We start from the raw sequence: 11205 nt of genomic DNA on the forward strand, positions 1-11205 counted from the left end.
TACCCCTCTGCCTCTCCCCTGCATTCCAGACCTACCTCTCTGCCTCTCCCCTGCATCCCAGACCTACCTCTCTGCCTTTCGCCTGTGACTCTGTAAGTAAAATGGATTTTTTTTTAATTGCATTTTACTTGTTTGTTGGGGAAGAAAACTAAGTGTTTACAGCACACGTGTATAAGTCCAAGGACAGCTTTTGGGACTCAGCTCTCTTTCCACCTTGTAGATCTTGAGGGTCAGATTCGGGCTGTTAGGTTTGCAGACAGGTGCTGTTCCTCACTGTATCCACTGAACCACATTGCTGACTCTGTTTGTCAGTGCTTGGATTTCTTATCCTCCTATTTCTCCATCCAGAGTGTTGGCATTATAGACATAAGCTACCTCACCCAGCTTAGATCTGATGTCAAAAAAATAAAAAATAAAAGTCTACTTGATTAAAACACTGGTTTTATAGTTGCATTTGGTAGTAACCCTGGTGGGTTTTGTACAGATACCTAAATATAAAAAATTTTCTACAATGAAATGAGTATTTTAAAGTGTATGTTGTTTATAATTTTTTAAAATTTTTTTTTTAGGATTTTTGTTTATTTATTATATGTAAGTACACTGTAGCTGTCTTCAGACACCAGAAGAGGGCATCAGACCTCATTATGGATGCTTGTGAGCCACCATGTGGTTGCTGGGATTTGAACTCAGGACCTTTGGAACAGCAGTCAGTGCTCTTACTCGCTGACCCATCTCTCTAGCCCAAATTTTTTAGTACTTAAATGATTCTATTTCTTTAAAATAATAAATGCATATATACACATACACACACATATATACACAGATATGTATACACACATACACACACACACACACACACACACACACACACACATCTTCTAGACAAAAATATTTTAAGAGAAAATAGATGTCCCTCTTGATCTGGGCCAATGCTGTTCATGTCATAGTGAACTTTCTAGTGCTGTTCTACGGCAGCTGTATTTGTGTAAAGAGTTGACACGTTCTGTGTTTTAAGCTTGCTGGTCAGATGGATATTCAAGGTGATTTGATGTATACTTAGTCAGACAGCCAGTCCCTCTGGGACAGTCATTTGACTTTTCCACACAGTTTGATTACATGGCTGACACCGGTGGCTCGTGAAGATTTTAGTACTCACCTAGTTGGCATGGGTAGTCGGACCCTTAGAAGGTCTGCTCTCTGTTGTATTATGTGGACACTCCTGCTCACCTGCTGGTTCTGCTCTTTCGTTCAGGTAAAAGCCTGCATTCTCTGCGTTCATCCTCGCACCAGGGTTGTACGACTGAGCCTGCGTCCCATCTTCCTGCATCCTGGGCGTCCACTCACCCGCATCTCTCACCAGCAGCTAGGGGCCGTGCTGGATAATGTTCCTGTTCAGGGGTTTTTCAAGAAGGCTGGGGCCATCTTCAGTCTGAAGGATGGGGTACTGGCCTATGCCCGGGTAAGGAGGCTGCTTTGGTCAAGCATCTCATCACTGGAAGAACTTTAGGGAAGATGGGTTCTCTTCTACTTCCTTCATCTCTTGATAACAATTTCTTATTCTTAGATAGCCTCCAATGGGAAAGGCTGTCCACAAAGTCAGAACAGTGGCTGTTTGTTGTTTCAGAATGCTGAGCAGCTGCATGTCATGTGTGATACCTGGGAAGAAAGGATGGGAATGAAATAGGATCCAGACCAAGGCTCACAAAAGCCTCTTGGTTGTTACTGTTAAGATTTTAATTGTTTAAATTATTGTATCTATGTGGGTTTGTACATTTGATTACAGTTGCCATGGAGACTAGAGGAGGATGTCCTATCCTCTGCAGCTAGAGTTTCAGGAGGCTGCAAGCCACCCATCATGGGTGCTGGGAACTGAACCCATGTCTGGCGCAAGAGCAGCGCACGCTTTCCAGCATCCCTCAGTACCAGCAAAGCCTCTGTTAAAGGGCTGGATGGAGAGGACGTTAGGCTGTGTAGTCTGCCCGGCAACTCAGCCATGCTGCGTGAAGGCAGCCATGGCAGCATGTCCCTGCAGAGGGAGGTTACCTCCAATAAGGCTCGCTTGTAAAAGTAGACACTGGCATATGAGTGTAGGGTACTGACTCATGCTCTGGGCTTCTTCATGTGATTCTGTTGGCAAAGGGTAAGGATTTTTTGTTTTACATGTATGGATATTTTGCTTACATGTCCTACTGAGACTAGAGTTAGAGGAGGTCGTGAGTCACCATGTGGCTCTGGGAGTTAAACATGGGCCCTAACAGTGCAGCCACTTTTAGCCACTGAGCCATCTTTCCCTCTCACAGTGCTGTCTTTATAGTCAAGATAGTGAATGCACTACCATCTCGGTGTGCTTTGAACTCTGTGCAGAGCTATGTTTCTGACTTATCTTCACTCGTTTTCTATTCTTTAGCTCAGCCATCTCTCTGATTCTAAGAAAGCGTTCAATGCTGAGGCCTTCAAACCGGGGAGCACTCACAAGTGTAGAATCATTGACTACAGCCAAATGGATGAGCTGGCCTTGCTCTCTCTGCGGAAGTAAGTGTCATTAGCACACGATTCACATGTGTTTCTACTTTGCCCGATCGGCGGGATGAGGGAATTCTTTCTTGGTGGTATGATTTTGGAGGTCCCGTATTTTAGGCAACCCCTTCCTTAGACTTGGTAATCATATATTTTTCTTTTGTTCTAGATCAATTATTGCAGCTCCGTTTCTTAGATATCATGACATCAAAACAGGGACAGTAGTAAAGGTAAGAACTGAAGAAGTCCCTGGGTCCTTCTCCACATTCAGGTATTCTTAGCTTACATGTTACCTGTCCGCTCACTAGTTCTCTTGTTAATTAATGTGAAGACATGTTCCTGCTGTCTAAAAACTAAAATCTCCACTCTTCCCTTGAGTGATTGAAGTTAATTTTAAAGTAAAGTCTTATTAGCTCCACCCTGTGGAGACAGTGGGTAACAAGTCCTGGGTTTGGGATTTGGTGGCAGCTGTTAGAGCAAATTGCAGGTTAGTTGTGTGATGGTCGTCAGAAACAGGTCGGTTACCGCGGCTCCTCTGTGTGGAGCGGAAACCGAGCAGATCCTCTTAGGTGGAGTTCATGCCATGAGAGTAAAAGTCCCTTCTAGAGAGTGCTTCTTCACAGAGGGCAGGGACGTGCTTAGGCAGAAAGCATAAAAGCCTTCATACATGAGCCTGGCTAAGTCTGGGTTGGTGGCACGGAGTAGCTTACCCACACGAGATCAGGAAGGAGGGCATGGAAACAGACAGGCAATTCTAGTAAGAGAAAGTATTGTTCTTGTGGTATCACGTCTTTTCTTTGGACTCCATAGGGTACAGTGCTGGCTATTAAGCCATTTGGGATACTGGTGAAGGTGGGTGAACAAATGAAAGGCCTGGTACCCTCCATGCACCTGGCTGACATCATGATGAAGAACCCAGAGAAGAAGTACAACACAGGGGATGAGGTCAAGTGCAGGGTGAGCCCCTGGTGGAGTCCTTGTTGGGATTTTGGGGAGGGGGGTTCTCAGCTGAGGTTCCTACCTTTTTCTGTGAAATGAGTGTTATAACCTCTGCCGAGTATTCAGTACTTTACGTAGCAATGGGAAGAGAAGAGTGAGGCCTGGCTCACGTGGTAGAGTTGTAAGTTAAAATATCCATACAGGAAAAGTGAGCAGGCTAGGTATGTGACCTTTGGCCACATGGTTTGGTGCAGGCTCAGAGCTCAGAGCTCACAGGGAAAGAGTGGGACTCAGCTATAGAATCATATTATCAGTAGCCACTACCATACACTGTATGTCCTAGGTCTTAAAGTCTTTCTACGCAGTGACTGTATTGCTCCTAAGTCACGCATCTGCAGAGCCCCTCAGCTAGTAAAAGGCAGAACCAGCTCTCAGATTTAGCCCAGTGTGCTAATGATACCTTCTGGACCAAGGCGGAGCTTAAGCTAGAAATAATGGCCAGGGATGGGAAGAGCGGGGATATGTCCAACTCAGAAACAGCCATGAAATGTCACAGCAAAACCCATTATTGTGTATAAAACATACACCAGTCAAAATCTTATTTAAAAAGTGTCCCAGACACCAGGAGGTAGCTCAGTGGTAAAGATGCTTGCTGTAGCTTGAGCTGGGTTCCCAGGTCTCCTGGCGAAGGAAGAGAACCACACTCTGACCTACGCACACATGCGTCATGCTTCCCCAATTCCAACCTATATGCACCATGGCATGTCCATGCCCCGCACTCTCCTACATACAAACACAAGTATCATCGCATGTATATGTCCTTTGACACACACAATACATTAATTTTTAAAAAAAGCCCAGATTATGCCATGAAACGGTGAGAGGTTTCCAACAAATAGTTTGAATCCCTCGAGAATCTCGCTATGAAGAGTGATACTATACAAAGGGCCCAGCATAGGGCCTGGAGTGTTGAGGCGGTGGGTGGTCCTGGTTCTGTGTTATCCTGGTACTGATAGTTGAACTCAGTGCCCCCTGTGTGCCTAAGCATGATGGTTCATTCATTTAAACACACCACTGGCTAGAGCTGGGTTTTCTTACATTTCTTATACTTCACTATTATTGATTCATAAAGGCCCATAATTGCATATTGGTGCAAATTTTGTGTAGAGAGGTTGAGGAATTACAAACAGGTAATTGGATTGTTCAGTCTTAGATTATAACTAATAAATAGCACTAACAAGGTGACAAGGTGACCCACTAGGCATGAGGCGTGATGCTGTTGAAGAGAATGAGAGATTTCTGTGCTTTAGATGCCCGTCCTGCAGGAAACACAACAGATTTACAGCTGCGATTATTAGAGGTAAAGGGTAGTTGGTCTTTGGAAAATGACCTATGGCCTTTGGGGTCATGGGGTAGCAGACCAGTCAGTGACTGTCTGGGTAACCAATGACTTGTTGCTAGCCTCTGTCTTTCCCTTAGGTTTTGCTCTGTGACCCTGAAGCCAAGAAGCTCATAATGACCCTGAAGAAAACCCTTGTCACATCCAAACTCCCTGCCATTACCTGCTATGAGGATGCCAAGCCTGGCCTACAGACTCACGGTGTTATCATAAGGGTCAAGGACTATGGCTGCATTGTAAAGTTCTACAATGGTGTGCAGGGGCTAGTGCCCAAGCAGGAGCTTAGTGCCCAGCATATCCCTGACCCAGAGAAGGTCTTTTACACTGGCCAGGTAACCCTTCCCCATACATGCCCCTACCCTTAGTGACTCTATGAACACGGGTTTAAAGGAGAAGTAAACATATAGCTGCTTTTAAGAGGAAGAGGAGGGAACACAAATAAAGTGGGCAGCACCAGTTCAAGAGGGCGGATGATAACTCTGAAGTGCTCACTGGAATCCAGTGGGTGGAGCCCCACACCAGAGAGGTAGTGCTGGTCTAGTGAGTTTGTGTTTGTTTCTCTTACAAAGAGCTTCTTAAAACTTTAGGCTTATAACCAGAAGTTAGTTATGTCTTCATTGTAGAAGGTTGGCTCGTGGGGCTTTTCATATAGCCTCTATATCCATCATCTTTTCCCTGCCTTTGATGTGGCCTAAGGCCTTGGTGGATCTCCCAGGCCCCTGCAGAGCTCATGGAGGCTACTTTGCTCCAGGTTCTGAAGGCCTGCTGCTGCAGGAGGTGCCAGACACATGTGATTTCTCACCAGGTGGTAAAGGTGGCAGTGCTGAGCTGTGAGCCTTCCAAAGAGAGGATGCTCCTATCCTTTAAACTGTTGAGAGATTCAGAGCCAAAGGATGAGAGTGTTGAGAACAGTCACAAGAAAGGAAGAGCCGTGAACATCGGGCAGGTACCTGGACTGGTGAACGTGTGTTACAGCGCCAGTGGTCCTGAAGAAGTACTAGAACCTGTGGAAGAGAAGAGGGGTGGCTCTGGGCCCTCTTTCCTGCTTTCCTTAGCATATGGAAGCTAGCAGGAGAGACAAGTGTTATGGCATGGCTTTGCCAGTCTTCTCTCTTATTGCTAAGGCCGGCCTGTAGTTGCTTTTATCCTCCAGGAATCAGCAGACCTGGATGTGGGGTGTGGGTGGAGATGTGGGATCTAGAGAAAAGGACCTTTGCTGTTAGCCTCCTGGTGGCCTGTGTACTGGGATCCGGTACCTCTGAGCTCTGTGTTCAGGAAGGGGGCCTTTGCTGTTAACCTCCTGGTGGCCTGGATGCTGGGATCTGGTACCTCTGAGCTCTATGCTCAGGAATAATGCTAGTTTTTACCTTTCTGATTCCGAGCAGTTGGTGGATGTGAAGGTTCTGGAGAAGACCAAAAATGGGCTGGAGGTGGCCATCCTGCCTGACAACATCCCTGCTTTCCTCCCCACGCCTCATTTGTCTGACCATGTTGCCAATGGCCGGCTGTTGCATCACTGGCTCCAGACAGGTGACACCCTTCACCGAGTTCTGTGTCTGAGCCAGAGTGAGAGACACATTGTATCCTTGGCTGGTATCTGGGGACAGGGGAAGGCCGGATGGAAATTTTAGACTAGAACTAGGAGGGAAAAAAAAATCCAACTGTTTGAGCTTAAAAAATGCTTTCATAAGACCACATTGATGGTCCAGCCCTGGAAAGACCCTGGATAGCACAGGCAGGTCCAAGGAGTGCTCCCAGGGCTTGTGACACTTGCCCAGAAAGGTCCTCTCCTTAAGGGTCTAAGGCTCCGAATTGTTCCCTTGGTGCTGCCTGTGGGTGTGTTTCAGGACCGCGCTATCTTTCCTTACTAACCTTAAGATTAAAACCCTTAGGCTGCAGGGTAGAATGGGTTCACGGGTGGCAAGACAGGGTCAGTGGAGGGCTGCACTGGCTAACCCTGCTGGTGGATGTGGACTTGCACTGGTCCTGTTAGCAGACCTCCAGGGATCTGGGGAGGAGTTAGCAGAAAGGAGTGAAACTGACTGCCTAGCATTGCTTAGCATCAGTAGCTTCCTGAAGGAGACCCCACGTGAGCTGCAGCCTCAGCACTGACATAATGCTTGAGAGCATGGCCTCTCTAGCCTCCATCCAGTGTGTGCTGCTGCTGCTGCTGTGGTTCTGTCTGGAGACACCCATGGTCACGGCCAAGTCAGTGTGACAGGAAGAAGTGGAGCCATAGCCTGTCTCGGGACCTTCCTTAATAGGGTTCCTCTAGCTGCTTTGCAGAAAGCCTGCTTTGGTCTCCACAGTAGAGGGTGGCCAGGACCCCAAGAGCCTCTCAGAGATCCAGCCCGGAATGCTGCTCATTGGTTTTGTGAAGTGCATCAAGGACTATGGGGTGTTCGTCCAGTTTCCCTCAGGCCTTAGCGGACTGTCCCCCAAAACTGTAAGTTCAGTTCTGTGTGCTCCTAGACCCGAGCTGAGGAGCAGTGGGAGACTTTAATGCTGTGAGGAGGTCAAGGGGATGAAGGCCACTGGGGAAGAGAGGGTGCAGCCTGTGGGTTGGTCCCCCCGCCTGCTCTGTATCCTGGAGGACAGGCCTCTGGGTCTCTCACACAGCAGTATTGGGTGACGGTGACTTTGACTGACGACCGTTTCCATTGTAAAAAGGACTGAACTTGTGTTTATAGCGTGTTCAGGGTAAATTTTCCTGAATAGCCCAGTGTAAGTTTTAGAGCCTCCTATGGTTTTTAAGGTGTGACACCGCCAGCATATCCATGGGATTTTCTCTCCTCTGTGCCACTGAATTACAAACTTTTCAGATGGAAAAAGATCCAGACATATTTTAGTGGAGCCTCTCATGCCTGCTGAGTAAACTGAGTCCTGGAGGACATAGACAAATGTGTGACAACACTGAGCAAGCAACACAGGTCACAGAGCGCTTATGAACATTCCTCTCAGCCAGGCATGCTGGTGCACTCCTGATCTCAGCTCTTAGGAGGCCAGCCTGGTTTAATCAGTGAGACTTGTCTCAAGGAACAAATTCTTCACTGGCCTGGGTTTCTAAACTTTTGGAAGGGAGGGTCTCATTGCATCCCCTGCCAGAAAAGGGGAAGGACAGAGTGTTGCCCCTGGGTGTTCTACCTCTTTGGCTTGCCAGTAATGTGCCTTCTGAACGGGTGTCATCTCTAAACTCTAGGTTGCACAGCCAGGGCTTCTCATTTTTGTGGAAGGGGAATAAAACTGTGCTCAGAGAGAGCTGGGGAAACTGAAGGCCCCCTTTGTCCATAGCCTGGCCTATTTTAATGGACAATGACTTTTTCCCCCCCACTCTCTACCTACTGTTCAGATCATGAGTGACAAGTTCGTAACCACTCCAAGTGAACACTTTGTGGAGGGTCAGACAGTCGTTGCTAAGGTGACCAATGTGGATGAATCGAAGCAAAGGATGCTGCTGTCTCTGCGGCTGTCAGACTGCAGTCTGGGAGATACGGCCAGCACCAGCTTCCTCCTCCTGTGCCAGTGCCTGGAAGAGCTGCAGGGCATTCGCAGCCTCATGAGCAACCAAGGTGGGGCATGTTTATGGAGGCAGGGGCCAGAGGATAAGGTCCACAGCACACCATCAGTGCGTGCTTTCGCTGTACCTGTGGTTAGGGTGAGTGGGGCTGTCTATAATCTAAAACTGCTGACACGGTTTGAGGGATGAAGTCTTTGTGTGGCCAGTTTGTTCTTAAGCCATGGGTCTGAGTAGTGGCCCATGTGCCTGAGCCTCCCCAGTACCTTGGGGCTGTATTTGCACTCCACCTTAGCAAGGGTTGGTGTTTTTGTTTTGTTTTGTTTTTTGTTTTACCTTTGTTTTCTGTTCCTCTCTTTTTCTTTTTGTGGTACTAGACATGAACCAACCTAGACCATCAAGCATGCTAGGCAGGTGCTCTCCTACTGAGCCATATTCCCTATCTAGGCTTTTTCAATGGGAGATGTTCCCAAAGGGAGCCTTATGTGTTTATGAAGTGAATACCTGTTTACTACCCAGAGTAAGGTAAAGGTCTGCCTGAATGCATGACTGGCATCTACAAAACCCAGGGTGGCATCCCCAGTACTGCATAACCAGATAGGATGGCACACACTTATAATAACAGTGCTTGGGAAGTAAGTAAAGGCAGAAAGGTCAGGAGTTCAAAGTTATCCTTGACTACTTAGCAAGTTTGAGGCCATCCTGCTCCCACCCTCCTAAGTAAAAAGGTTGGGGGTGTGCCAGAGTACTTACCTAACACGTACCACCTAAACTGGGTATAGTGGTCCTCACTTGTAATCCTAAAACCTGAGCAGTGGAGACAGGAAATCAGGAATTCAAAATCATCCTCAGCTATGTAGCAAGTTCTAATGCAGTCTGGGATATAGGAGTCCCTAGTTTTTGTTTTTGTTTTTTAAAGTCATTTTAAGTAAGCAGCTGCAACCCCCCCTTGCCACCACAATTATTCTAGAATCAGAAAGTCTCTGCATTCTGTGGCATTGGGTTTACACTGGGGATTTACCGGCCTGTTCACTTTGTTCTTGAAATTTTATTTTTGTGTGCATACAAGAGATTGTGAGTATGCCATAGCAGGCTTGTGCAGGTCAGAGAACAGTATATGGGAACCGGTTATTTCCTTCCATCACGTGATCCCAGGGATCGAACTCGGGTCATCTCACTGGCCTGACACTAAATGATTCTGGTTTTGTGTTGTGTTTGATTTATCTTGTTGAGACAAGGTCTCACTGTGTAGCTCTGGCTGGCTGGAACTCACTGTTCGTAGACCAGGCTGACCTCAAACTAACAGAGATCTGATTGCCTCTGTCTCCCAAATGCTGTGACTCAATGCATGAAACACCATGCCTGGCCTGTCACTGGACGGTTTGCATGCAGTGAGCCCACTCCTTCAGGGCCAGGAATTTGAGTGATCTCTGCTCCGTGATGCTGCCACATTTCCAGAAGAAAGGACTGCTGAGAGCATCCCTCACTTATTTTCTGCTTTCTTTGGGCCTTTCGTAGACTCTGTATTGATCCAGACACTGGCTGACATGACCCCAGGGATGATCCTTGATGTGATGGTACAAGAGGTGTTGGAAGATGGCTCAGTGGTGTTCAGTGGAGGCCCTGTGTCTGACCTGATCCTGAGAGCCAGCACATACCACCGGGCAGGTGAGTTTGCTCACCACGAATGGTTGGTGAGACCCTGTGCTTCTCCTCCCTCTGCTGGATACAGAAGTTCCAGGATTGTGTGACACATGAGTTAGTTCAGTCGAAGCATACTTTCCTGCAAGTGTGGATGAAAACCAAGACCATTGCCAGCAGGGTCAATGTTTGTGTGTGATCTTGTGATGGTTAGTGTCAGTGCTCAGCTGAACAGGACCTAGAATTACCTGGGCCAGCCTCTGGACACGCCTAAGGAGTCGGGGCATCTTGGCTTGTTAATTTCAGGGAGCTGCCATGGCCTGTGCTCCTGGGCTGTGTAAGTGAAGAAAGGGGGCTGGGCAGTGGCATGCGTCCTTTGCTTTCTGCTGCTTGACTGGGTGCAGTTTAATCAGTGTTTCACATTCCTGCTGACTTGACGTCCCCCCCATGATGGACTTAACCTTTCTCTCATGAACTGCTTTTGTCAGAGTATTTTATTACAGTATCAAGAAACTAAGATAGAAGAGGCTTTACTGCAGTTGGATGAAATTGAGATTTTATGTTATTGTGTAACTCAAGGCCCAGCTCAGCCTTAGCTATGTGCGGTAGGCCACCTCAGTTTCCCTGACTCTGGGCCATGTAGGTATAGCAGATGTTCTCTATGTGCCTTTTGGACTGAGGGCTCCCGGAAGCTGCCTTCCTTTCCCTTGTTCTACAAGGCTGATCGTGCTGTGCTTGGCTCTGCCCTGTAGGGCAGGAGGTGGAGCCTGGGCAGAAGAAGAAGGTTGTGGTCTTACACGTGGACATGTTGAAGTTGGAGGTCCATGTTTCCCTTCACCAGGACTTGGTTAACAGGAAAACCAGAAAGGTAAGCTCATGTCCAGTTGCTGTCCAGCTGCCGTCCAGCTGCCGTCCAGCTGCTTCCTATCTCCACTCCACACTGCTCTCACGGCTCAGAGAACGGCACTTAGAGTGACTGTGGGCCTCGTTCTGACTAGGGTATCTTCTCTTTTACTCTTGCCCTGTGTAGCTAATAGGACAGATTTTCATGCTGATTCGGGTGACAAATCTTATGACCCAGGTGTCTTTAGGGCCAACCAGGTATTGAATGAGTGAATAGAACATGGCAGTCGGGAGGGTTAGAGCTTGGCCAGGTAGCCTGGCAGATGTGTACCTGCCTCACACAGCACACTGT

The 11205-nt window shown here is 47.6% G+C and overlaps 1 protein-coding gene across 1 annotated transcript in view; it reads left to right on the forward strand.

The window, feature by feature from the left end:
- The window catches only part of Pdcd11 (programmed cell death 11), a 43765-nt gene that overhangs the window by 12562 nt on the left and 19998 nt on the right, over positions 1 to 11205 (forward strand). Inside the window, exons 9-19 of the mRNA XM_031390606.1 lie at positions 1253 to 1459; positions 2408 to 2532; positions 2687 to 2747; positions 3328 to 3474; positions 4936 to 5187; positions 5661 to 5801; positions 6241 to 6435; positions 7131 to 7301; positions 8205 to 8424; positions 9888 to 10037; positions 10763 to 10878. Coding sequence (XP_031246466.1) covers positions 1253 to 1459; positions 2408 to 2532; positions 2687 to 2747; positions 3328 to 3474; positions 4936 to 5187; positions 5661 to 5801; positions 6241 to 6435; positions 7131 to 7301; positions 8205 to 8424; positions 9888 to 10037; positions 10763 to 10878 — 1785 coding nt within the window. The remainder of the gene's footprint in view (positions 1 to 1252; positions 1460 to 2407; positions 2533 to 2686; positions 2748 to 3327; positions 3475 to 4935; positions 5188 to 5660; positions 5802 to 6240; positions 6436 to 7130; positions 7302 to 8204; positions 8425 to 9887; positions 10038 to 10762; positions 10879 to 11205) is intronic.

The sequence above is a fragment of the Mastomys coucha genome, unplaced genomic scaffold (assembly GCF_008632895.1).
Source record: "Mastomys coucha isolate ucsf_1 unplaced genomic scaffold, UCSF_Mcou_1 pScaffold21, whole genome shotgun sequence".
Taxonomy (NCBI): Eukaryota; Metazoa; Chordata; class Mammalia; order Rodentia; family Muridae; genus Mastomys; species Mastomys coucha.